This window comes from Acinonyx jubatus, chromosome D3 (assembly GCF_027475565.1).
Source record: "Acinonyx jubatus isolate Ajub_Pintada_27869175 chromosome D3, VMU_Ajub_asm_v1.0, whole genome shotgun sequence".
Taxonomy (NCBI): domain Eukaryota; kingdom Metazoa; phylum Chordata; class Mammalia; order Carnivora; family Felidae; genus Acinonyx; species Acinonyx jubatus.
The window spans coordinates 78,675,305-78,702,587 of record NC_069392.1 but is presented as its reverse complement, the minus strand read 5'-3'; the positions used below and the strand labels follow the sequence as shown (position 1 = coordinate 78,702,587).

Sequence of the window (27,283 nt, the reverse complement as noted above, 5' to 3'; positions counted from 1 at the left end):
TGCTAAATGGTCCGTGTTTTTGTTCTACTTCTGCAAAAAGACTTCGTAAACTTCTATAAGGAGGAGTTAGACCCCAGACCCCCTCCCTGTTTCCAGCAGAAGATAATTTATTCCCTGGAAGAAACTGGAGAGTCCCCAGCTCAGAGACCTCGGGCCTAATAGAAAACACTGTTCTGAAAATGGGGATCGATTAAAAATCCATATGCTAAACCCTGTGATTCCAGCTCTCTTCCCCACTCTTCTTCGTGCATCTTGGCACACATCACGCACAGAGAAGACCAAAGGATTCCTCAGGAGTAAAACCGACGCGCCCGAGGGAAAACAGCTGCAGGTGCTGTCTTTGGAAGTTCCCCAAACTACAGCCTAACCCCTGAGAGCCATGGCAGGCAAGCCGTATGGCGGTGAAACCCTGCCCATAGGTCATGGCACCCGATTCACATTTCGGTGACTCACCATTAAATAGGAACAGAGAGCAAAGGATCACCAGATAGTTACATTTGTGGCGCAAAAGTCAGACACCTACACAAACAGGAAAAAAAGAAATCAAGGCAGTGTAAGGAGGAAATAAATACGTAAATAAATAAATTTCATGTCCTCAGAAACAGAAGAAATGCACCCAGGAAAAAAAAGGACAGAATGCTATTAAAATGCACACAAATGAAAAAACGAACAAGAAAGAGCTCTTGAAAAATAAAGACAGCAGAAAGTCCAAAGAGTTAAGATGAAGCAGAGAACACCCATCAAGAAATTGGGCTTTAAGACAAAGGGAAAGGAAAATCAGAAGACAAACAAGGAAGTCCTCCCCCCACCCCCCCCCCAAACTAACAGGAATTCAGAGAAAGAAAAGAGAAAAACAAGGCAGTGGAGAAAATTATCAAAACACCATGACGAGAACATTTTCCAGAACTGAAAGACACACCTTTTTTCAGATCAAGCATTCGTCAGAATGGCTGAAATTAATAGAGATATTAGGATAATAATTCCATAAAAGGAATATCCTAAAATCTTTTGGAGGTTGTCTAAAACCAACAAAACAAGCAAACAAAAAGGAAAGACAAAAGATCACGTACAAAGAGAAGAACCAGAATAGTGTAACACTTTTTAATAGCAACGGTAGAAGCTAGAAAATAATGGCGCACTGGCTTCAAAATTCTAGGGACACTTGTTTTCCTACCTACAAGCCAGCCAACTCAAGAGGGAGAAAATAGCATTTTCAGACATGGTCTAATACCATGTCCCCTTTCTCAGGAAGATACTCCATTAAAAAGAGGGAGTAGACCAAATCTTTCTTCAAGCTACTAGATGTCAGGTCCAACACAGGGGAGACAAAAAGGGAACTACCAGGAAAATGCCAGAAGGTCACCCCAGGACAACAGCTGTGCATCAGGCCTACAAGGCAAGTCCCCACCGTGACTCCAGGAGAGGTGTCCAAGAAAAAGGTGTCAAGAAGAACGTTAGAGTTCTGTCAGAAAACTTAGAAAGGCTAGAGCAAAAGGAAAGCACACGAGCAAGAGGCTACGCTCCAGGCAGCACAAGAAAGAAAGCGGAACCGTTGCGTTGGAGTCCTCAGCTGTGGGCCACAGCTCCACGCTCACGATAAGGACAACCAAAGCTGACACCTCGTCATGGGTGAAGCAGCAGTTTGTGCACATGGCCCGACAATGAGAAAGGGTGAGATCTTCCCCTTCCATGTAATAAGTCAGCAGATAATGCCCAATAACAAAAAATGCTAAAATGGCAGTATATGCAGAGCATTTCAGAAGATGGAGGAAAACAGCAAAAAGAGCCAAAGACCCAGAGGCGGCTGCCTGAGGAGCAGGACTGGGGCATAAGGACAGGCTGTGGGGCCAAGCACCTATTTCTTATTACATAAGTCTTATCGTTCAGAACTCTATGTAAGTCTTATTATAAGTTTCTTACTACGATCTTTGAAAAAATCTGCATAGAACGTTACTTTGATGGAAAAAAAGTTCAAATTTTTAAAGTATGAAACAAGACCAAGGAATGTACGAAACAGCAGGCAAGAAAACTGGAGAGCGTGGGCTGCAGCAGGAAAATGACAGGAAGGCCGCCGTTCCGCAAAGCCCCCGCCGTGTCCAGGTGAGAGGGAAGTCCTTCCTCTGACAGCCGGTGGAGAGGCTGTGTGCCGAGAGACGGGGAGCACAGGAGAAGTAAGGGTAGGAGAGAAATGTATCGATGTAGCATCAACAGATAGAGAGGGCCAATCAGGAAACTCGGAAAGAGCTAACTAACAGGCAGGACAACGGCCCAAATATCTGTTCACCTGCGTATTTATGTGTTTAGTCCACAAATGCTGGCTCCTTGGGAGTGTCACAGCCCTCCGTGGAATTAGAAGCACTTTGATTTTGTGTTTAGGTTTTAATTTTGAAATTATTATGAAACACGCAAATAGCAAAATACAGAAGATAATGATCATTCAAGTATCCACTATTCAGCTTTTCCAAGTATTAACATTTTTTTGTCATAATTGCCCCTAATTTTTATTTTATTATTTTTTTAAATATAATTTACTGTCAAACTGCTAACATACAGTGTGCAAAGTGTGCTCTTGGTTTTTGGGGTAGATTCCCATGGTTCTTCGCTTACATACAACACCCAGTGCTCATCCCAACAAGTGCCCTCCTCAATGCCTGTCACCCATTTTCTCATCTCCCCCACCCCCATCTAATTTTCTTTAAAGAAATAAATACTATGGGGACGCCTGGGTGGCTCAGTCGGTTAAGCATCTGAATTCAGCTCAGGTCATGAGTTTGAGCCCCGCATCGGGCTCTGTGCAGACAGCTCGGAGCCTGGAGCCTGCTTCAGATTCTGTGTCTCCCTCTCTCTCTCTGCTCCTCCCCCACTCTCACTCTGTCTCTTTCTCTCAAAAATAAACAAACATTACAAAAAATTGTTAAAAAAAAAAAAAAGAAAGAAATACTATGAATATCGTTGAAACCGTCTTCAGACCATTCCCTAACCCTACCCCCTAACTGCCTCACAGGACGTAACCATTAATCAGAATTTGACAGTTAACATCTCCCTCCACTCATCTCTAAAACGAAACAATGGTTTGAATGAATTCTAACGCCTCTTTGTTGGTGTCTTAGGAGTTCTTGATGTTCTGTAATGAAAGTGCAGAAGCCTGCAGTGCTATGAAATACACAAAAATATTTCAAAATAATTTCAAACCTCAAAAACAGACTGAATCACAACGCAGTCAACGCTTTGGCAAAAATAAAAACCACAGTAACTTTATTATGATAATGTCAGTAAAAACGTTATTATCAATACTTAGGGCATATAAAAACCTAAGTTCAAGGATTTCACTGTGGTTTCCTCTCATTGTATCCGTTGGCTCCAGGGAACAATAAGGAGGTAGTTGAGCGAAACATCCTGGTTGGAGTTCTTACTGCCTAAATAACCAGGTCAGTACCGCAACCTGCCTGCCACGTGTCACTGTATTCAGCTCTACCAGGCAATCACAGCAAAAATACTCTTTGAAATATTTGTAGACGGCACAGGGAATAGAGTCAATAATCCTGTAATAGTGCGCAGTTCAAAGAGTGACAGAGGGTAACTTGTGGTGACGTATATATTAGCGTATATAGTTTTGTAAGGTATATAGTTGTCAGACCACTATGTGGTACACCTGAAACAAAGAGATGTCAACTGTACTTCAGTTCAAGGCAAAGAATAGTCGGTAATGTTCTTTTTCCTTAAAAATGTCCTTCATGATGTCACAAAAAGTTATTTGCGCTGCATCTCGACCCTTGAGTGCACATCTCCTTTATCTTCTGAGTGGTAAAACAGGAAGCATGTAAAAGGCATCTCTGCTGTGTACCACAGTAGGATGCTTATCTCAAAGAAAACACATGCATGATTATCTGAGCTGTGAGCCAAACGAGTTAATAACTCCTGGAATACCTTTGTTACATGGAAGGACAACTGACCAGCCCGCTATCTGGACCCGGGTGTTTGGCAGACAGTTTCTCTACAACACTCAAGTGAGAAGGTCATTTCAGGAGAAACAACTGACAGTATTTGTTGCCAAGGATAGCCGTCAAGCTTCCAAAATAAAAATCAAAATTTTGGAAGACTTGTTCCTACCGTGAACTTCATAGCTTCCTAACACTTAAAGATTTTTCTGATAAGATCAGTGGTGATATTAACACCTGGGAGGTCTTGAAATTGCACAATAAAATGTGTTAACGTTTGTAATATCTTCATTATCTAATGATCCAGAATTTTCCAAATGACCAACAATTAATACAGTAAAAGGATACGTGGGCAAGGATTCAAAGTGCAAGAAAGACCAAAAGAACCTAATGTAAAAGAATTTTTTAAAGTTCAACGACAGGGTTTTGGATTCCATACCGGAACCAACATTTAAGAGATGACCACTTGTCAAGTTTTGGTATAGGATCAAAGAAGACTATTCACAATAATTTGAAAAGACAATTAGAATGCTCTTCTCTTTTCCAACTACATACCTGCACACACTTTATAATAAATATTTACTAGGTTATTCTTTCTGGATGTTAAAAACCACAAACACGTAATCACAGTGGTAAGTTACCATAGTTTAATCTGGGATCATTAGCAGTCATTTAGAAAAAATGAAAAATTCATTATTTATTTAAAAGTTACATTCTTCTGCAGTTATAGTCTCATTAATCTGCAATAAATATGTAAGTATCAGAGGCTTAATTTACCACAGAATAAAGAATGATCATTGCTCTAAAAAAGAAATGAATATAGTAAATTCTTAAACCTGCTTTAGGTATACTCAAATAAAGTCCCTTCTCCCCAGTTATAAAGGAGCAGATGCTTTTCATTTAACATTTTACTTTTTTTTAATTAAAATTTTTTAAAACTTATTTTTGAGAGAGAGAGAAAGAGAGAGTGAGTGAGCAGGGGAGAGGCAGAGAGTGATGGAGACACAGAATCCAAAGGAGGCTCCAGGCTCTGAGCTGTCAGCACAGAGCCCGACACAGGACTCGAACTCAAGAGCCACGAGATCATGACCCGAGTCGAAGTCAGACGCTTAACTGACTGAGCCACCCAGGCGCCTCTAACATTTGACTCTTGAAAGCCAACACTAATCACCTAGAGGACATGGTGTTAGTGGATTTAAACCTTAGTTCTTAAACTGCTAGGGAAATGTCTTTTCACAGGAAAAAAAAAAAAACAAAACCCTCAACTTTTATAAATTTCAAAAGAAATAATTTAATCTGACTGAACCTCTGCAGTTTGGAAGACACCAAATAACAAACTTGCCACAGACAGGTTAAGAAGCAGAAGTGTTTTTAAGAGAAACATTCTTCTTACACAGATCCATCCAGTTAATGAATATCATAAATCACTTGTTTCAAAGGCAGGGACCTTGAAAAAATTTTCAGAGTAAAACTGATAATGTCCTTGCTTTAATAAAGTCCTATTACCCCGCCCTCTGAAAGAGAAAAGTTATACACTGTGGGCTTTTAGATCAGAATATTCCAGAAACAACCAGAGGCTGACATCCTCTCCCCTTTCTAATCATCTACCCATTTTGGTATGCTTACCTTTGCAGTTCATTGAGCCCCCTGGCAGTTGGTAGGCAGGGATTTTGCCTTAGGAAGTTTTGTTTTAAGTTGAGGTGCGTGAGGTCCTGGCTGTAGAAGAGGTTGGCAGGCAGGTGCTCCAGGCTACAGCACGAGAGGTCCACTGAGCTAATGCGCTGTGAAGCCACCTGGAGGGGATAAAACCCAGTCCGATTTTAATACCATCCATTTATCTCACAGATGCCCTCTCTGGACAGAAACACGATACCCCCCTGGGAACACAGACCTACGGCACACGGGGCACGTGTAGCCCAACTATAAACCAGTATTTACTTAATACAGAATTGAGCCAAGTGCTGTAAAGGCAGAAAACAGCATCCCTGCCTGGAAGGTACTCGCAGTAACCAAGTATAGGAGACAGGTTGCAAAGAGCACAGATTATCCTATCGGGTTCAGGGGTATCAGTCATCTCCTCCCACTGTAGGGGTTAAGTTCCTGAAAACATTCATGGTAAGAGAATTCAGAGCTAAATAATACAAGACTTTAGAGGAAATACAAGGTTAGGAGATAGACACTAAGATCCAGATGGAACCTATCAAAGCCCTTGTATACACTGAATTAAAACAGCACAAATAAAGCGTCGATGGCCTCGTACACGTCTTTAATAACAACGGTAGCATATGATCAGACTCCACTGCGTACTTGCTCTCAACTTCTCTGGCTGTGTCTCCCACAGAGCTTCGTACATTCACTGTGCTTTGCTCCATGTAAGTCTTCCCGGTTAAATGACTCTTACTGTGGCCAGAGTCCCAGGTCTGCAGACCAACTAGCATGCAGGAGACGGAAAAGGTGCTGGATGCCCTGTATTTCTCAAACGCTTTCTCCAAAATTCCAGGTCACGTGGTGCCACTTTATGACTGGGTATGTGGCTTCAGCCCCACTTACACACACCTTGGCTGCTTCTCTCCTCGCAGAGGTCATGGGAGTATTATTCTAAGCTCTGGGTTCATTCTCCCTCATGCTCTTTATGTTCACCACCGCTTTATGGCAGAAACTGCACTCCTCATCTGTGATCAGTCTGATGTTCTTTTCTGTTACCAAACTCCAGCCTTCTGTTTCCCAATTACAGAAGGACGCAGAGCGTGGTCCTCAGGACTGGGACTCCCAGCTCCCCCACTTAGGAGCTGAGAGGACTTGAACAGATCACTGAGCCCTCCAAGCTCCAGTTTTCTCACCTGTGTAACAGACATCAGGACGACACCTTCATCTACATGCCGGCGCAGAAACAGCATTCAGCCAACGGTGACTGCCAGGACCGTCACTAATATTATCCCTACTACCCGTTCCAAATAGAATGATTCGCAGCTTCTATCTACTGAAATCCAAGTTCTCCCGATGCTCAGAAGGTATTCAGAAGTAAGCCTGCATAAAACCTATTCTGCTGATGGCACATTTGAGGTTAGAAAGAAATTACGGAGCACACAGGAGAGCTGAGGGGAGACAGGGATGGGAAAAGCCTGGCAGGGCCCAACTCAAAGACTTGACAGAGGAGGTATGAGTTTGCATCTTAGCAATTACATCCTTCCTTGAGTTTTCACTATTAAATAAGAAAGAGAAGAAACTGTTTTCCACACATGCAAAAAAAAGAAAATCCCAGTCAGGGCCAAATCACCCATATACACCAAAAGATGTAAAAAGAGCCACGGGGCATGTAATGGTCCTAAAAGGCAGGGGCAAATGCACCACACAACCTGCTCGAAGGAAGTAAGGTACACACACGGTGAGCACGTAAGGGCCCGCCACACCTCACATCTCCTGCGGTACATCAGCAAGGCAGACACAGTCTCTGCCCTGCACGAGCACACCTCCAGAGAAGGAGGGGGAAACGAAGGCACCACATGATAACAGCTACAAGAGCTGTTAAGTGCAAGGGACAGGGCATGATCTAAGAAGTCAGAGAAGGCTTCCGAGAGGACCTAATGTCCAAGCTCAAACTTGAAACTCGAGTGGAAATCTGTGTTTTTGTCTGCCCCAAATCCTTTCCCCACCTGCTCCTATGGCAATCCTTCCAACACGGGAGACCCTGACAGGAGCTGCAAACAAAGCATGCTGACCCTCAGAACGCAGGGGGAGTAGGCATGAGCAATCAGGGTACCCCATCGACCGAGCCCACGGACTGATCCAACAGGTACTGTACTGACTGGCATGTGAGCCGAGGTAGGCTAACCAGAGGCCCTCTCTGGGATTTACATATTCTGCAGCTGGAAGAGAGAGAACACACACACACACACCACTCCATATATTATGTACAAATAGTTATAGAGAGGTAACTTTTAACCACATAAACCATGCGCTGATCACGTGCCAAATTACCGATAGTGATTGCTTCTATCGGTAGCAATAGCTTCTATCGGTGGGTAGGGAGGAAAAAGGACATAACAATGGGAAGATAGGAGATTTGGTGTTTATCTGAAATGATTATTTCCTTATAAGAGGGACAACGGATGATATGAAGGAAATATGGAAATATGTTAACAACTGGGAAGACAAGTACACGGAAATTGTAATATTATCCGGTGTGCTTGGGGCGCGTGGGTGGCTCACTTGGTTAAGTGACCAACTTCAGCTCAGGTCACGATCTCACAGTTCATGGGTTCGAGTCCCACATCGGGCTCTGTGCTGAATGCTTGCTCAGAGCCTGGAGTCTGCTTCAGATTCTGTGTCTCCTTCTATCTCTGCCCCTCCCCCGCTTGTGTTGTCTCACTCTCTCAAAAATAAATAAGTGTAAATATACATATATATATACATATATATATATGTATATATATATACATACATACATACATATATATATCATCCTGTGTGCTCTTCTCTGTGCATGTGTATGTGTGTTTAATGTGAAATGTGAAAACAAAATGTAACTTCAATTAACATTTCAGTAAGAAGAAAATGGGTAAGAGCAGTCTTCTGGTTTTCCTGGCATTCAGTGTTCCACTAGGTGGTATCCCGGGGTCAGCAATTCCTCCTGTAACCAAAGGATCCCTTGAACCCCAAAGGGCTGAATGGTGGCCCCAAGAAGGATTTGGGGCAGAACGAAACACAGATTTCCCCATCCTAATCCCTGAAATCTGTAAATATTATCTCATATGGCAAGAGTGAATATTACCCTGTATGACGAAAGATGTGATAAGAATCTTGACAGGAGGTGCTTCTCCTGGATTATGCAGATGGGCCCTAAGTGTGATTATAAGTGTCCTTGTAAGAGAGAGAGGCGGAGGGAGTTTTCAGAGAGAAGTCCATGTGACTCCGGGGGCAGAGACGGAGTAACAGGGGCCACAAGTTAAAGAATGCTTAGAGCCACCAGAAGCTGGAAGAGGCAAGGAATGGATTCTCCCCTAGCGCCTTCAAAATGAGTACAGTCCTGCCAACATCTTGATTGTGGACTTCTTGCTTCCAGAACTGCATAAATTTCTGTTGCTTTAAAGCCACCAAGGTTTGGTTAACTTGGAAACTAATACACCTTTCATAATTTTTTCCACAATACTTTTCATTTTCATTCATTCACCATGTTTACTGGATATCTACTATGTGCCAATTAACTGACCCAGGTAAGCACATGGCATGCCTTCAGTAAACAAAATGAAGATCCCTGCCTTCTTTAAACTTAGATCCTGTAAATAAGTAAATTATATGTTAAAAACTGGCAAATACTATGGAAAATAGAGCAAGGAAAAGGGGGTCAGGATTGTTGGAAAGGTGGTAGGTTATATTTAAATAGGTTGGTCAGGGGGCACCTGGGTGGCTCAGTCGGTTAAGCGTCCGACTTCAGCTCAGGTCATGATCTCACGATTCGTGAGTTTGAGCCCCGCGTCGGGCTCTGTGCTGACAGCTCAGAGCCTGGAGCCTGTTTCAGATTCTGTGTCTCCCTCTCTCTCTCTGACCCTCCCCCATTCATGCTCTGTCTCTCTCTGTCTCAAAAGTAAAATAAACGTTAAAAAAAAAAAAAAAAAAAACTTAAATAGGTTGGTCAGGGCGGGCCTCACTGGAAAGGTAATATTTAGACATGATGGACATGAAGAAGGTAGCTGAAAGGATTTGTCTAGAGGAACACTCCAGGCAGAGGAAGCAGCAAGCGAAAGGCCCTAGAAACTAGAAAGGGATGTGCCTGGCATGTTCGAGGAACAGTATGGAGACCGGTAAGGTAAGGGGAGAATGGCCTGCAATGAGATCAGAAAGGTAAGGCGGGGTGGGGGGGTGGGGGGGCAGCAAATCCTTCAGGGACTTTCAGGGCACTGCAAACACTCGGGCATTTAACGTGGAAAGGTTCCGAAAAGTCCCTGTCTCTAGACTGGAAGCTCCCCAAGGGCAGGGACTCTTGCCTATTTTGTTCACGGACACACCGATGCTCAGCACTTGCTGAGACCTCCGAGAAGTATGTGCCAGACGAATGGCCACTAGACTTCACAGCCCTTCCTTCGTCGCCAGCTCACATCCAACCCACCCCGTGGATTCTTTCACACGGAGACAGACTACTTTGAAGAGGCCAAATTCTGTTTCGACTGAAGCATCACACTAAATGCTCTTTGGGCAACTAAAGATAACGATTCAATGTCAAGTGGGATTTGATTCCTTTCCTCATTCTGGACCACAAGCTGTTGCTGCTGGAAACAAGGGGGAAGAAACCGCAGTAACAAGGCTGCCACAAACACGAGCAGTCTGTGGGAGCCGTGGCAGGGCTGGGAACAGCTGCATCAAGAACAGAAAGGATGCAGCCGGGCAGGGAGCCGCCGGGGTGACCACAAGAGCTATCACGAGTTGCACCTTTGCCTGGTCCCTGCAACAAAGGGGAAACGTAAGTGTTTCCACCCAGACCAGCCTGGGCACATAAAGACCATGCCACCAAGAGGTTCTGCTTGAACCCCAAATGAAAGAACTACCAGCTGAACTACCCACACACATAGCACCTATTAAAACTAAGATCCTTCACAAGAAAGACCTAAATAAGTAACAAATCAAAAAGCCACCTGGATACACCTCGGAGCAAGTAGCCTTTTATTACCTTTTTTTTAATGTTTATTTTTGAGAGAGACAGAGAGAGAGAGAGAGAGGGAGAGAGAGAGACAGAGACAGAGAGTGAGCAGGGGAGGGGCAGAGAGAGAGGGAGACACAGAATCCGAAGATGCTCCCGGTTCCCAGCTGTCAGCACAGAGCCTGATGCGGGGCTCGAACTCACAAGCCATGAGATCATGACCTGAGCTAAAGTCGGACGCTTAACTGACTGAGCCACCCGGGTGCCCCTACTCTTTTTTTAAAGTAGTGAAAACAATAATAACAGCGATCATTTGGGGGTGCTTCAGCTGTGAGAGGTACTCTTTTAGCTGCTGCAGACATCACATGTAATCTTTACAACAACTCAGTACAGTAATGGTTTATCCTCATTTCAAAGATTAAGGTAAAACTGAGGCACAGAGTGTGCCCGTGGTCACACGGGTAAAGCGGCAGCAGAACCCAAGTCTGAATGGGGGCCTGTACTTAGGACGCTCCTGATAAAACAATAGCATAACTCCCTTGACCAAAGAGGATCAGATGTCATCCCTAGGATAATCTTAAGCCTCATGAATGGCAGTGACAGGAGACAGTCCTTCGGAAGAAAAGCAGAGACCATCTGCGGACCATAAGCAGCCTTTAGGGAAGGAAGGGGTGAAACGCACCATTCGTTGACATCACGGGCTCTGCCCACTCCTATCTACACGGCTTGTCCACCTGGGCAGCGGTGAGGCCACCTGGTGAGCATCTAACTGTATTTTAAAAGGCGACAGGAAAAGTTTAAAGGGTTACAGAAATTTGGAAAGAACGTGAAAGAAACAGGCAGAAGCAGAAATCGCCTCAAAGCTTTGTTATGGAAAGGGTCCTCAAAGGAACTCACAATTAGAGTATAAAATCCTTTTGGCAAAAGCCACTGTACTTCTATTGCACCTCCTGACACCAAGACAGTGGAAGACACAAAGAGGAGGCACAAGCAACGTGACACGACACCGGGCACAGTCTTCAAAATACTCAGGGCATAACAATCCTACCACTTCCTAGCCATGTGGCTCTGGGGTAAGTCACTTCACCTGTCTGTCCTTTGGTTCCCTCATCACGGAAGTGGAATAAAGACCTGCCCTGACAAATTTAACGAGCTGCCGTAAATAACACCCTTTTTCTCATTTTAAAAAAATCAGGAGAGGCTCTGCAGACCTAGTATCCCCCGACCAACGTCCACAGCTACACGTGGCACAAACCTCGACGACCAAGAAAGGGCTACGGCACGGTCAACTCTTCTCGCCGCGGCGAGCAGTTACACAGACGTGGCTCGATTAGACCAAGGCAGAAAACTACAGAAGGTGTGCGGCTCACGGACCGTCCACGAACTACACGTGAAGGGATCCAAGTTGTCAGGTTTTCGAAGATTACTTCAATGTAACCGTGGATAGGGAAAACAGTGCTAGTCTGTATTAACGGCAAGACAATTTTCTAAGGATGACAGAGTCAGAGGGGCGCCTGGGAGGCTCAGTTGGTCAAGCAACTGGCTCTTGGTTTCGGCTCAGGTCACGATCTCATGGTCTGTGAGTCTGAGCCGCACACGAGGCTCCACGCTGACAGTGAGAGGTCTGCTTGGGATTCTCTCTCCCTCTCTCTGCCCCTCCCTCACTTGTGTGCGCATGCACACGCGTTCTCTCTCTCACTCAAAATAAATAAACTTAAAATAAAACAAAATAAAATGTTTTTTTTTAAAGATGAATTAAATGGGATTTGCCCCCACGACCCTACACACTCCAGAAGACACATTAAAAGTAAACTTGAAATCAACCACCTTCTCGGGTTGTCTTCTTTTCCACGTTACTTGTAAACATGTGTGGTGAAGAAAAAAAGTTAATTTGGCCCTCAAAACATTTCCCCCAAAGAACACTGCAGGGCAAACATAAAAACGGTAATATGCACAGCAAACTTTTCAGGCTACCTACTGGGCTTCCAGATATTTCGAACATGCTACTCAGCTCAACACCTTCCTCGGCTGTTGCTTGGCAAGTCTTTAGGACGCTTCTGTCAAAATTAGTCCCTGCTCTGAGCTGAGTTGTATTTCTAAACTAACATCTCTCTCCTATCCTAACCTACCCTCGCTAAGCTTTTGCAATAATCATCCTCCCTTGCAATAGGACTGTCCTCTGCATCATTCCCATTATTCTTGATGTTCATGGAGTGGGCGAACACCTTTTATTAGCAAGGGAAAGTTCAGAAAAACAGTCATGGGAGTTTTTTCTGTTGTCGTTACCACTATACTTTAGTGGAGTACTATTTATCCTCATTATGTGCTCAACATGCTCAAAGTGAAGCAAAATGACCCTGAAAGGCTTGGTCAAAGCAGCTGAAATAGCAGAAGTAATTCTGCTGCTGCAAAGTAAAAGGCTGCTACAAACTGGCATAATAAGTCATGAATTGCTCTGGCCTGGCCGTCAGTGGCTGCAAAACCACGCCCTGGCTACAGGGATGGTCTCTGGGGAGTTTACTACACTTCGATAAAAAATTCTTAACCTCTTAACTGACCTAGTTTTATTTAATCTTCACCCCCTTAAAAATGCTTTGGGAAGGCATGAGGTAGGAGAACATAAACTCAGACAGGCATTTACTGGTCTTTATTAGCTAAGCATTCTAGCAACTTATTTTCACTTTCATCCTCATCAATAATTTTGTAACACTTTACATCGAACCAAAGTTTCCAATATTAATAAAATTCAAACTATCATGGCTCTACAACATGAGATTGATCATTTCTTTTAAAAACATTTTCTACAAATATATAAGAAATGCCTTAAATTGACCCGACCTTTTCGCAGTGACATCTCTTTACTTGATCCTGTACTAACACTACCGTTTTACAAAATGCATTTAACAGATGGAGAAAACTTTGGTACATTAATAAAATCTAACAGTTAATAATAAATAACGAGCCATTAACACTCACTAATAGGAACATACCACGGTGCCAATTTTGTTAAAGCACTACTAAAGCGCCAGGCTATCACAACATAGAAAAAAGGACACCAAGAAATGTGGAACAAGAGCTCTGTCTCAGCTCCCGCCCGCTCTCTGCCAGGGGAGTGGAGGAGACGGGGGCCGGGGAATCCTTCCCCATATGGTTATCATTTGCCGTTATGAACCAGGCACCACACCCGGTCCTGGAGGGACGCACTCTGTGTCTTCAAAAGCTTGGTCTCTTGAGACGCAGACACCTACACAACTGTCATTAGAGGAGGTATGCACGGTAGTGTGATGAGAGCACACAGAGCCGAAAATGCAAACCTCAGAGCTCCCGCCACAACCCCAACACCCACATTCCCCTCCCCTGACCAAATGGACAGGTCTCCCAGGCGCGTGGGCAGAGACTCGCCCATCACCACCAAGAGCGGACAGAACCACGGCAGCCGTCCGGGGAGCTCACGGCACGGCCTGCGCTACCTTTCTGGGAGCCAGAAGCAGCAGCCAAAGACTCTGAGGCTCTGAGGAGATGCACGGCCAGCCTCCCAGGACGCCCCCGTGTCACTCAGGCAGTTATCTCCCCTCCGCACACACAAACCCCATTGTGTTTCTGAGTGGCTTGGGTGGGGAGCAAATCTGAACTCAGAGTTCCTTCCTCATTTCCTTATTGGCAAACTAGGTGTAAACAGTCCCTTTAGAAAGAGGCCACCTGAGAAAGTGGCATCTCCCTGACCACGGGGAAAAGACAGCCAACCACAAAAATACTTAAATTCTAACTTTCTGGAAAAAGTAGTAACATAAATGCATACTTAAATGATTCTACTATCAGAAATTAGCTACCTGTTTTGTATTTTAAGTTCCAAGTCTAACATACAAGGCTCGGTATATTTAACATGGAGAGGTCAATGACATTTTTCTAATTACTCCACTATTCCCTACTTTATGAAATTATAAACCAGACCAGTGGGTAGAAGAATTTAACTCTTCAGAGTAGTTATAGGAAATTCAATACAAATATTGGGATATTCCAATCTAGGCAAATATGTAATGGAAACTAAACTCTTGAGTATTTTCTAAATACTCAGGTTCAAATGACTTAACTTCATAACATGACCAGGGGCGCCTGGGTGGCTCAGTCGGTTGGGTGTCCTACTTTAGCTCAGGTCACAATCTCACTGTTCCCGAGTTCAAGCCCCACGCCAGGCTCTGTGCTGACAGCTCCGAGCCTGGAGCCTGCTTCAGATTCTGTGTCTCCCTCTCTGCCCTACCCCTGCTTGTGCTCTGTTTCTCTCTGTCTCTTAAAAATAAAAAAAAATTAACAAGTGAGGAAAAAAAGGTTAAAAAATAATATAACATGACCAGTGAGAAAGATGTGGTTGATCATATATAGTAAATTCCTAATATAGCAATACTTGACAGGTTTTTGAAGAATTAGACAAGTAGCCTCCTCAATACCATATCAATTTAATCTGCCTTGGGTGATCCAGAAAGCATCTGAATCAAGATTTCTTAAGTATCTCTTGATCATCACTTAAGAAGATCAACGATCAGTGCACAGAGCCTATGCTTGTGTCCCTAGCAGCACAAGCCATTCAACACACTGCCTGACAAACCACCTTTTATTCGACCACTGAGCTGTCTGGATTCTGCTGACAACTGTGTACATGAAGTACTTCCCTTTGATACTTTCAACAAATTTCAGTTGCCATTTGAGTCTTGATTTGTTTTGTCCCCTCTGGCCACTGTAAAACATTGGGAGTACATTTAAAGAAAAAAGAGCAAGGGAGCAGAACTTGCTGCACAAAGCAGTGCTGGATATGTTATAGCTCAGTTCCCTTATCTGCAAAATGGGGATGTGACAGTAGATCAAGAGTTACTAGCTTTCACTGTAAAGCCCAACGACATCCTAGAGATGTAATGAGTAAAAGACCTCATAAGGCTACTATAAGCATCTAGAAGACTACTTGGCACATAGAAACAGTTATCAAAATGTAAGTTGTTACTATTTGCATTATTGTGGTCACCACTAGATCAATTCAGTAGGCTAAATGATTTTTTTTTAATATTTTTTAAAGTTTATTTTCGAGTGAGAGAGAGCAAGCACAAGCATGCGAGCATGAGTGGGGGAGCGGCAGAGAGAGAGGGAGACACAGAATCCAAAGCAGGCTCCAGGCTCCGAGCTGTCAGCACAGAGCCCGATGCGGGGCTTAAACCCACGAACCACAAGATCATGATCTGAGCCGAAGTCAGACGCTTAACCGACTGAGCCACCCAGGCACCCCTAAATGATCTTATTAACAAAATAAATCAACCAGTTGGGTGGAGGGGAAAAAAATTCTTTTTATTTTGGTGTTGACCTCATAAATGAATAGCTAATTCACGTTGTATATAATGTCTAATGCAAGGAAAATATCACATACTCCGTGCTCATCAGCTGGTATCTGTAAGTATGTATATCAACAGATAACACCCACAAGGAAGCTAAAGAAGGGGCCGGAGAACCAAGTGAGAGAGGGACTTTTCTCATTTACCAGAGAGGTTCGTCCTAAAAACAGACTGCTAAGGGGTAGGGGAGGGCACAGAAATCATGATAACTTTAATATTCAGAGGTTATCAAACAGGTGAGAGAGCAGATCTGGTGTTGTACCCAAACAGCAAAACTGGATTACTGTGTTGCAGCCACAGGAATAAAGACTTCAGCTCACTTTTAAGGAAGAACTGTCTGGTCAGACACTACAGGTCTCTGAAACACTATAGATGGTTTTTAGGAGGGAAGGAAGTCTGGGAATCCATAAGGTCCTTTTCTAATCTTAAATTCTAAGTCTCTGAACTAAGAGCACTTCACGATGACTACAATTTAAGGTAAAACTAAAGAACGCTTTCAAAGAAAATACCAAATAATGGTTAAGGTAATTATTCCAGAAAATGACAACAAGTAATATTGCCTTTTTTGGTGACTACCTTGCAAGTGCCCTTCCCAATCTTAAAATAACACGTTGTAACTTAAAAACACACCTGTTAGCTCCTCACTTGAAACCTAGAGTGTCTTTTATTGAAGGTAAGAACAATATACAGATAAAATCCACATGAGGAACATACCTTTTCTGTTTGCAGAGGTCCTGACCTAGAAGTAGAGCCTAGAAAAAAAGTGGGTGCCCAGCATAACGAAAGGGTGGCATTCTCTCGTCCCTCCCTCCCAGTATCTCCCAGAGCAGGTGACAACTCCAACAGAGCTAGGAAAGAAAGCGGAAGGGGGTGAGAAGACATGAGCAGGCAAGATGGGAACACAGGATCAGTTTAAACTGCTCAACGTATAAGCCAGCAGCAAAAGTATGCCTCTTTTGTTTTTATGATATGGTCAGCAAACTAGGTATTTTTTGACTCATACAAAACTGGATCATAAAACTTTGGAGAAAATAAAATTAAATGGCTTTGAACTGAAATGACTCAGAACTCAAGGGAAAAAACCTTTCTTTAGGAATATATTAACTGGGATTCAGAACCCATAGCTGCCACGGGAGAAAAAAGAAGAGACAGGATCAGCAATGTGGAAATAAGACGAAGCATATTTATAACCACAAAGAGATAAGTTTAATATTTTTACTAACTTCATCACAGTATTATGTATTGCAAAATCAAAATTTAATGTAACCCAAAATATTTCACCCTCAGCTTAAATTCAAAGCAGAATTTCTAAGTTCCCCAATGTCATAAACTGCTGCTCATATCTATAATCAAGAAAGACTGAAAAATGTGAACTTTTATGTAACAAATCCATTACTATGTTGGAAAGTTAGTGATAATATTTAGCAGCTCATAATCCATTTCCCCAGGAAACGACATGGAACTAGCGACATGGAAGTAGCAGGAAACAAGGCAGACTGACCAGCACTTTTTTTTACTTTATCTAGCTTCCGTTTCTTTCCCTTTTTCACACTGTCAGACACCTGAGATATGGCTACAGTTTCACATTTTACACAGGTGTGCCTTTGTACATACTTGATACCTCTCCTCGTTTTTGTTTTTTAATTTGAGAGAGAGACAGAGAGCACGTTCAAGTGGGGGAGAGGGGCAGAGGGAGACAGAGAGACAGAAAACTAAGCTGGTTCTACATTCTGCAAGGAGCCTGACACCAGGCTTGATCCCACGACCCTGGGATCATGACCTGAGCCAAAATCAAGAGTTGGATGCTCAACCAACCGAGCCATGCAGATGCCCCATTTATACCTCTCCTTTATATGCCCTTCCCTTGGGTGGCTCAGTCGGTTAAGCGTCCAACTTCAGCTCAGGTCATGATTTCACGGTTTGTGAGTTCGAGCCCCGTGTTGGTCTCTGTGCTGACACCTCAGAGTCTGGATCCTGCTTCAGATTCTGTGTCTCCCTCTCTCTCTGCCCCTCCCCCACTCACACTCTGTGTCTCTCTCTCTCTCAAAGATAAACATTAAAAAAAAAATTTTAATGCCCTTCCCTGTTGTCTTTGTGGTGAACTCCTATTCGTCCTTCAAAACTCAATTTGCCCATTACCTCCTTGAAGACTTCCTGTACCCAAATAGCTCATATATTGGATTTCCAAACTTTTCTCATCTCTTCACTACAGAGTTTGTATGAGAGCAATCTCCGTGGGATGCAGGGACATATTAGAAACTAAAACCCATGTCACTTGGTTTCACTTAAGATTCTACCACACATCTACTAAATTATTCTTGGTCAAATGGCCCTAAATGCTCTCTCTAAAAAATGGGCATGAAATGTGAAGTGAGAGTTTCCAAAAACATGCCGTTAAGCCCTGGACTCCTTAGCAGAACCGTACTGAGAACAAAGCTTCTTACCATTATGATCCCAATGGAAGCAACTACAGTTACATCCCTAAAAGAAAGGTGGCAAATCATGAGGACAAAAAAGCAGCACATCCCCTAACCTACACTTCAGATGGTGTGTACAAGGTGACTAATCTTATAGGGCTCCTTGCAGCTAGGTCTCATGACACAAATCTCCATACTGGAAACCTTAATCTCATTACACTAGAGTAATCTGACTCAAGTAGTTAATGAAGTATTCTTTGAGTGAAACCCGGACAATAAAACATTCCCTTTAAGCACGTGAAAGAAAAAGTTCATTTGTGATTCACCATATACGTTATTTTTATTTAAAGGGTGATATTTACTCATCACTTCTTGTGATCTTTAATTCAGCATGACGCGTGGCCCCGACTTGCCTACACCATGCATATTAAGAGTGAACCCAACATATCAAGGAACCAAAGGTTCACCACAGTGACTTAAAGAAAAGAAAAACAAGAGGACTAGAATTAAAATACTATGGTTCATGGTAGAAGAAGGATAGGAGAGAGAGGCACTGTGATAGCCATAGTCACTGGCAACTGCTAGCCACTGACAAGGAGAGACACTTGGGGCCTTATGGGGCATGAATTCATAGCGATGGACCATATAACATACACATGCAACACAAGTGGTCACAGTTGATAATTGTGGAATCTGGGTCACAGGTATGTGGGTGTTACTCAACTATTGTCTCTACTTCTAAATATTTGACATTTTCCATAATAAAAAGTAAAAAACACATTCATGAACACCACCAAATCAGTGATCTGAATCCCCCTTTTCAAAATCTTCCTTGAAATGGAGAAACAGACTTTAAGGTGGAACAGTGTTACAGAAGTGACTAAGGCATAATTAAAAAGTTAGTATGCTTAGGCTGTAGATGTATATAGAAACTAACTTTGAAAAGAAGTCACAGGATTAATCAACATGTCTAAAACTAACATGCTCCAAAAAGCGGGCCACAGAGATGGGCATCAAGGTCAGCATTTCTGCAATGTCACTCGTACATTTCACAGGCGCTCTTCCAAATTCCTATTCTTCCCTCAGCTACCTTCAGCCTTCTTCCCCACTCAGAAAACGTGCTGGCTACGTGTACCCATGCTGAGCAAGCAGAGCCCTTTTTTTACACTGCATACAACAGGATGTTACAACAGGATGTTTACTGAATTTTTAAAGCATGTTGTGCATTAATATTTTAGGGATGATTTACAATCAATATTGTCATCCTCCCAAAGGAGTCGTTTTCTTCATGGTATCTGCTGCTAACACCCACCCCAAATAAAAACTCTATTGGGACTGTCTTGGGTGTTATTTTTGCAAGCAATACAAAGTGCTAAGTTTTAAAAATATTAAGTATATAAGGGCCTATCTTGGTAGAACATTTCTAATTAATAATCTTTTACAAATGTTCCCCAAATCAAACAAATTAGAACAAAGATGAATATGTCTCTTTTAGCTAAGATCCAGAAGCATAAAGTGAAAATAAAGAATTTTCCTTTTAAATTAATTATCTAATTCATTTTAATTTAAAAATCATTGGAATTGGTTCTCTTTGTCCTCCTACTCAGACTGAGGTGAGGATGGTCATTAAAACTCAGAAACTTGGGGGTACGTGGGTGGCTCAGTCGGTTAAGCATCTGACTCTTGATGTTGGCTCAGGTCATAATGGGTACAGTTTCAATATCGCAAGATGAGAAAAATTCTGGAAACGGATGGTGGGGATGGTTGCACAACAATGTGAATGTACTTACTACCACTGAGCTGTACACTTAGAAATGGTTAAGATGGGGGGTGCCTGGGGGGCTCGGTTAATTTTGGCTGAGGTCATGATCTCACGGTTGGTGGGATCGAGCCCCACTGCATGGACACTGCTTGGGATTCTCTCTCTTCCTCTCTCTGTCCCTCCTCCACTGTCTCTCACTCTCTCTCAAAACAAATCAACAAACATTTTTAAAAAAATCAGAAACGTAGATATTTCTTTCTGTTCTTGGTTTGTTTTTCTTTCATATCCTTATCAAAATGAATCTCATCTTAACATCAGGATGTAAAGACAATCCATTCTGTGAAGGCTTTGTTTCTCAATAAGAAAAAAGAAAAGAAAAAGAAGAAAATCTCCATAGTAACCCTGAACATGACTAAGCTGTAGAACTTCCTAATACCTCCAGACATGAGCAAGAGCAGAGGACAGTGGAAGGGGAAGCTACAAGTAGAAGTGGCTTTTGAGAGTCACCCTTGACCATGCCAAATTCCCCACAAGCACATATGCCCCAACGGATCGAGCTTCTCATCATCCTTCTTCCAGCAGCCCCAACCTACTCTCCCAGGATGCTGAATTAAAGCAGAAGATATGATCACAGGACTCTCCTCCACATTCGAAGCTTAAAGAAGAGCATGGCCCTGTCTTACATGCAATTCATATCCGAATAGGGGGTTCTCACACTGATTTCTTCTATAATATCTAACCTCTTCAACCAGCCCCTTACAACTGACTTCTCCTTCCAATCACTAACCCTAACAACTTCTAAAAACGTGTATCTGGTTTGTAAGACTAGAGAAAGGAAAGACATTGTATCTAAAATCTGCATTTACTAACATGTTCTGCCCTTTGTCCCTGACCCCTGACTTTTCAGGAAGAAATCTTTCTTTCCGATGTCTGCCATCCTCAATTGTGTTAACCCCAAAAGGCTCCTGTGGTTGTCAAGAACAGCAGAAGGTCCTTTGTTCAGATAAATCAAGCATATGTGTGTCTTTATCTCCTTAAAATATACATAAAAACAAATAATACTTTAAAAAGATTGTCTGGGGGCGCCTGGGTGGTTCAGTTAGTTAAGCGTTCAACTTCGGCTCAGGTCATGATCTCGCAGTTTGTGAATCTGAGCCCCACATTGGGCTCTGTGCTGACAGCTCAGAGCCTAGAGCCTGCTTCGGATTCTGTGTGTCCCGTTCTCTCTGCGCCTCCCCCACTCACACTCTGTCTCTCTCTCTCAAAAATAAACATTAAAAAAAATTTTTTTTAAATAAAAAGATTGTCTGGGGGCACCTGGGTGGCTCAGTGAGTTAACCGCCCAACTCTTGGTCTCAGCTTGTGTCATCATCTCGCAGTTCGTGGGTTCGAGACCCTTGTTGTGCTCAGTGCTGACAGCATGGGGCCTGCTTGGGATTCTCTCTCTCTGCCCCTCCCCTGCTTGCTCACTCACCCTCTCACAAAAATCAATAAATAAACTTTAAAAAAAAAAAAAAGATTGGCCAATCAATGGTAACAGCAGGAATGATGGCCATAAAATTATTTTATTTCTGTATTTAGTCAGTCACTCTCATACACACACACACACAGAGTTAGAATTACTATGTGTCGGTATAAGTCTATCATGTCCACCTCTGATGTAAGCCCTAGGAGGTACTATTGCTAATCCCTTTATCAAATGAGAAAGCCTAAAATTTAGAAACTTACAGTGACAGAGTCCGTGAATGGTGGAACCCGTGTCTACCTTAGTTTGAAACCTAAATTCCTTACTCCCACACCATTTGACTTCTCCAAACATTGAGAGCCTTTCTGAAAGGAAAGGAGGTTAAGGTTCTAATTCAAATTCATTCTAGTTAATACCAGTTAACTACTAGTTAACTACTTGTTAACACTAGTAACTTAGGGTAATTAAATTCCACCCCCACCCCTCCTGGAAGCACTCACAGACACTTGTGTGAGATATAAGCTGAGTCTTGTTGTGGATGGATATGCCTGTGAATTATCTTCTCTTGTAGCTACATTACATGTCAAACACTTTCTAATGGCAATGTAGTAATCAGTGGAAGAGGAAAACTCACGCCAACACTTCACCCTGCCACCATCATGTTTCCTGGGCCACAATTCTCCCCCAACCCCCACCTCTCCTGTGACAGTCCTGATGGGTGCATCAATTAATGGTTTGGATAATCAGAGACAGTACCTTATTACAAATACACCATCCTATGAAGATGGCGTGTCAGCCACCCAGCAACAGCAAAGAGTCAAACATATGACATTTACAATTGCCAGTTAGAAATCAACAATTTCCACACCTCTTTTAAGAGGCATTTCATAATCTACCCTCTTTCATTTCACTTCTTTGCTGTCTCTCTAGAAACAAACTCTTTGAGGTTAAAAACTTTATTTTGCCATTGCTTTAAAGGTGCATATATAGTCTAATCAGTGTTGTGGTTTCTGAATGAGTCTACAATTTACCTAGCAATTCAAATCAAGAACCCAGAAGGCATTTTTTATTCCAAAATTTTCCTCATGCTTTGTATGTAATTATCAGTAATCCTGTCTCTCAATCTTCAAAACACATCCCAAAATGCATCTATCCACTTCTCTCCATCTCTCCTTTCACCTCTTACCTGGAAAATACCACAAGAGCCTCCTGCCAGTCAGACCCCACCCCTTGCTTCTCTTCTTGTCCTCCATAATCCATTCACTACACAGCAGCCAGTGTCAGATTATGTAACTTTCTGAAAGAGAAGTCTTTCAAATGGCTTGCCATTATGCCAATCATATAATCCAGAGTCTTTACCCTGTTTTGTAACCTAAAATCCCTGCCTTCCCTGACTTCATGTCCCTTTTTCTAGTCTTAGGACTTTCACACCATCTTTTCCAACTACCTGGAAAGCTCCTCCCACCAGGTCTTCAAATAATTGGACGCTTCTTTTCATTGAAGTTCCAGTTTAGGGGCGCCTTGGAGGCTTAGTAAGAGTCCGACTCTTGATTTCGGCTCAGGTCATGATCTCACAGTTCATGGGATCAAGTCCTGCGTGGGGCTCTGAGTTAACAGCATGGAGCCTGCTCGGGATTCTCTCTCTCCCTCTCTCTGCCCCTCTCCTGCTCATGTGCACACACTCTCAAAATAAATAAATAAACATTAAAAAAAGTTATTCTTCCTCCATCATTCTTTGTCATTATAACTTGTATTATAGCTCTGTGATTATTTGATGTTTTCTTTCTCGTCTGTTTGCTTATTTATCATGTTTTCCCAATGTAAGTGCTACCGAGAGAGAGGAATTAGACTTGTTCTTTGCTATATATCCCAGTGCATAAAACACATACTTGACATACAGAAGGTGCTTCATAAATGCTGGCTATCTTTAGAACAGTGACTTATCAGTTGGGTGGATGTTAATTAAACTCAATACCTATTAATCTTTTTGTTATTATTGTTTTAATCAAAACAATTGTCATCGGTAACCTTGATAATTTACCTGTTTACTCACATCCTTATCCATGTTTAAGAATTTATACCTCTGACTTATTCCAAAAAGAATGTAAAGCAGCTGACTATGACACTGCATTTGGTTTAAAAGGTCAAAGCATCTCCACATAGGACATTATAGGAAATACCTGACCAACACTCTTCAAAAGTGTCAAGGTCATATGAACCACAGAAAGACTGAAAAACTGCCACAGACCAGAGGAGACAAAGGAGACATGACAATCAAATGAAATGTGGTACTCTGGACTAAATCCTGGGACAGGAGAATGAAAAATGCTAGTAAAAAACACTAATGAAAAAGCCAGTAAAATCCAAATAAATTTTGAAGTTTAGATCAGAGTAACGTGTTAATGTTGGTTTCTTAGTTTTGACAACTCTGTCATGGTAACGTAAGATCTCTGGGAAACTGGGTGGGGCTACATGGAAACTCTCTGTACTATCTGTATAACTTTTTGCTAAATAGAAAATTATTCCAAAATAAAAAGTTTATTTAAAAAAATCAACATCTCAGGGTGCCTGGGTGGCTCAGGTCACAATCTCACAGTTCAGGAGTTCAAGCCCCACATCTCGCTCACTGCTGCCATACAGAGCCTGCTCTCGACCCTGTCTCCACGCCGCCCCTCCCCCATGCGTGCACATGGGCTCTCTCTCAAAAATAAACATTTAAAATAAACACGTCAATCAATCAACATCTCCATACAGAAAAAAAAATTCAATGTACTTTGACCACCGTTTGGCATTTTATTCCGAATAAAACAGAGTGTAGGCTGTTGACTTACTGCTTTGAACCCATGTAACCATTTAAATATAAAAGCACAGTATTATTTAATATTTGTCTCCTCACATTTGCAACCACAAAAGTAATTTTAAAACGACCATGCAGATGTATTCATTGCCTCTAATAGCACATTAATTCTACAGGCACGCCGAAAGAAGCGTCATCCCTCCCATTTTCCCTAGCAGGATGCTGCCCTATGCAATTAGAACCTCCACTGGCCAACCAGGTTGGGAGAATCTTCTGAGTCCCTATCAATCTACATTCTGCCCATTGCTTCTCTAAAAGGAGGAAGCACTATGTTCTTAAGTGCATTGCGTCATCAGAGAACATAGCTTTTACTTGACAATTCACATGTAGCCAGTATTTCAAGAAGTCTTTCTAGACATTATTCTCGAATTTTCTGTTAACTGTTGACAAAGTTATTCCTTATTCATTCACTTGATAAACAATTACATCATACAGCAGTTGGGATCACACTGAACTTGGATAGCAAACTGGATTATAAATTAAAAAATATGAAAGCAAATTCCAGTGTAATGTTTCTAGACCCAAGAGAGGTTTCATCATTTCATAAACACACCCAAAACCAAGGCACAAAGTACTGCAACCCACCCATTTTACACATAATTCTATAAATGTGATGTAAAATCATCTTCACACAGAGTACCTGAAATACCAGCATTTATTCTGGCTTCCATTACACACACACACACACACACACACACACACAGGTATACTGTTTCATAGGTCATGGTGATCTCATTTAAGTAGGTGACTATTAAACAGTCAAGAAAATGACGATGTGAAAAGAAATTAAGCCATTTGAAAGGCAGAAGTTGGACAGGTGAAAGGGAGTGGCACAGATTAAACCACTTAAATGAAAAAATAGAGGAAGAGGGGAAATTTGTAACACTTCTCTGGGTATTTTGTGGTTTTGCAGTTGTCCGACCCTGGGCCAGTCCCTTAAATATTCTTAGTCTACGTTCTTTATCTATAACATTAAGATAGTAATGCCAGTCTACCCATTGAGTTCTTTTTTTTTTAGGGATAAACAGAACCCAGCAAATGAAGCACAATTTAAAAATTTTTCAGTTGGCTACTTTTCAGCCAAAATGAGCTTTCAGAAAACTAAAAAAATTATTAAGTATAATACTATATTCTGGAACTGAGTAAAGCAGAAAGCAACTCTAGCCAGCTAGAAGCTGAAAAATATTCTTGGGTAAGCACTTACCTTGGAGACTTGTCGAAGCCACCTTAAATACTCTGTGAATGTATCAAAACAAATGTAGTAAGTCTGGCTTTGGGGTCCAGAGGAGCTAAATGCTAAACAGTGCTGGTGCTTTTTCACTTCTTCTACCTATAAAAACAGAGACAAAAACACATCAGGAAAGCAGACCATTTACATAGTTCATTAACCATACCTTAGGTCAGTGAGCCTACACAGATTTGCATCTTTCCCTATATATGTTCCTCTTAATACTTAAAACACGTAAGTTCCTGAGTCTGACTAACCAACTTGAATTACAAGGAAATCGAAAATGGGGAGTTTTATCTTCTTTAGATTTCCCCACAGTAGTGAAATTCTCTTCTTCCTGTTTAGATTGGAACAGACGCCCTTTCTTATCTTTCTATATCCTCACAATAGGCTGCTGGGGTTCTTCCTTCCTTTGGGAGGAGTTTTACTTAAGACTTAAGGATTTTTACTGCAGAAGGATTTTTACTTTGGGCGACTTTTGTATTAGTCTGCATTACAACCTTTTTTAAAAAGAGGTCTTCAAGCATGTTAAATAAGTTTTTAAAAATTTAACGTGAAATTGAGTTTAACATGAAAGAAAACTCTACCATAAGAACTTTCAAGTCCTAGTAAGGCAGCGATACAGTCAAATCAAATTTCCACTCCCAGTAAATGCTTCCTAAGCAGGAAAAGTCCAGACAATAAAGTAACATGGTATTCCACAAGCTCCTATGCTGCAGTTACAAAACTGATCACAAGTCATAAAGAGTAAAGAATTTTCAAAAAGATCAGTATCACAGACTATGTTCTGGGACCAAAAGGCAATTAAGAGTTAGATGTCAATAATAAAAATTCCATTTAAAATCCAAGTGTACTGGGGTGCCTGGGTGGCTCAGTCGGTTAAGCATCCGACTTCAGCTCAGGTCATGATCTCACAGTCTGTGAGTTCGGGCCCCGCGTCGGGCTCTGTGCTGACAGCTCAGAGCCTGGAGCCTGCTTTGGATTCTGTGTCTCCCTCTCTCTCTGCCCCTCCCCTCCTCATGCTCTGTCTTTCTCTGTCTCAAAAATAAATAAAGACATTAAAAAAAAATTAAAAAAAATACAATAAAATCCAAGTGTACTTAGAAAACTAGTAACACACTTCCAAACAACTAAGTAAAAAAAAAATAATAATAATAACAATAATAGAAATTTAGATGGTCTTAGAACTGAACCATTAAAAAAATACATATCAAAATTTATGGAATGCAACAAAAGCAGTACATAGGGGAACATTTATAATTTTAAATACTCACATTAGAAAAGAAGGCAGAAAATTATTTTGATTGATACATGTCTCAAGAACTTAGGGGGAAAAATACTAAACCAAAAACTGAATAAATTCAAGCCAGAATGAAGGTGACATCAAAAAGCAGAAATTAATGTCATGAAAACCAAATATACAACAGAGAACATGAACATTAACAAAATACTGGTTCTTTGAAAAGGCTAATAACAAAGTAAATGTCAACAGATATTAGTTCATGATATCAGCTGAAGACAGACATAAATAACATTAATAATGAAAAGAGAGATAGGCCTACAGATTAAGCAGAGATTAAAAAGAACATTATAAACAATTCTGTGGC

General features: G+C 41.9%; 1 protein-coding gene across 1 annotated transcript in view; it reads right to left on the bottom strand.

Moving 5' to 3' along the window:
- PHLPP1 (PH domain and leucine rich repeat protein phosphatase 1) overlaps nt 1-27,283 on the bottom strand; it is a 211,600-nt gene that overhangs the window by 75,367 nt on the left and 108,950 nt on the right. The window contains exons 3-4 of the mRNA XM_027069127.2: nt 25,653-25,778; nt 5,565-5,731 (exon numbers count right to left, since the gene is read on the bottom strand). Coding sequence (XP_026924928.2) covers nt 5,565-5,731; nt 25,653-25,778 — 293 coding nt within the window. The remainder of the gene's footprint in view (nt 1-5,564; nt 5,732-25,652; nt 25,779-27,283) is intronic.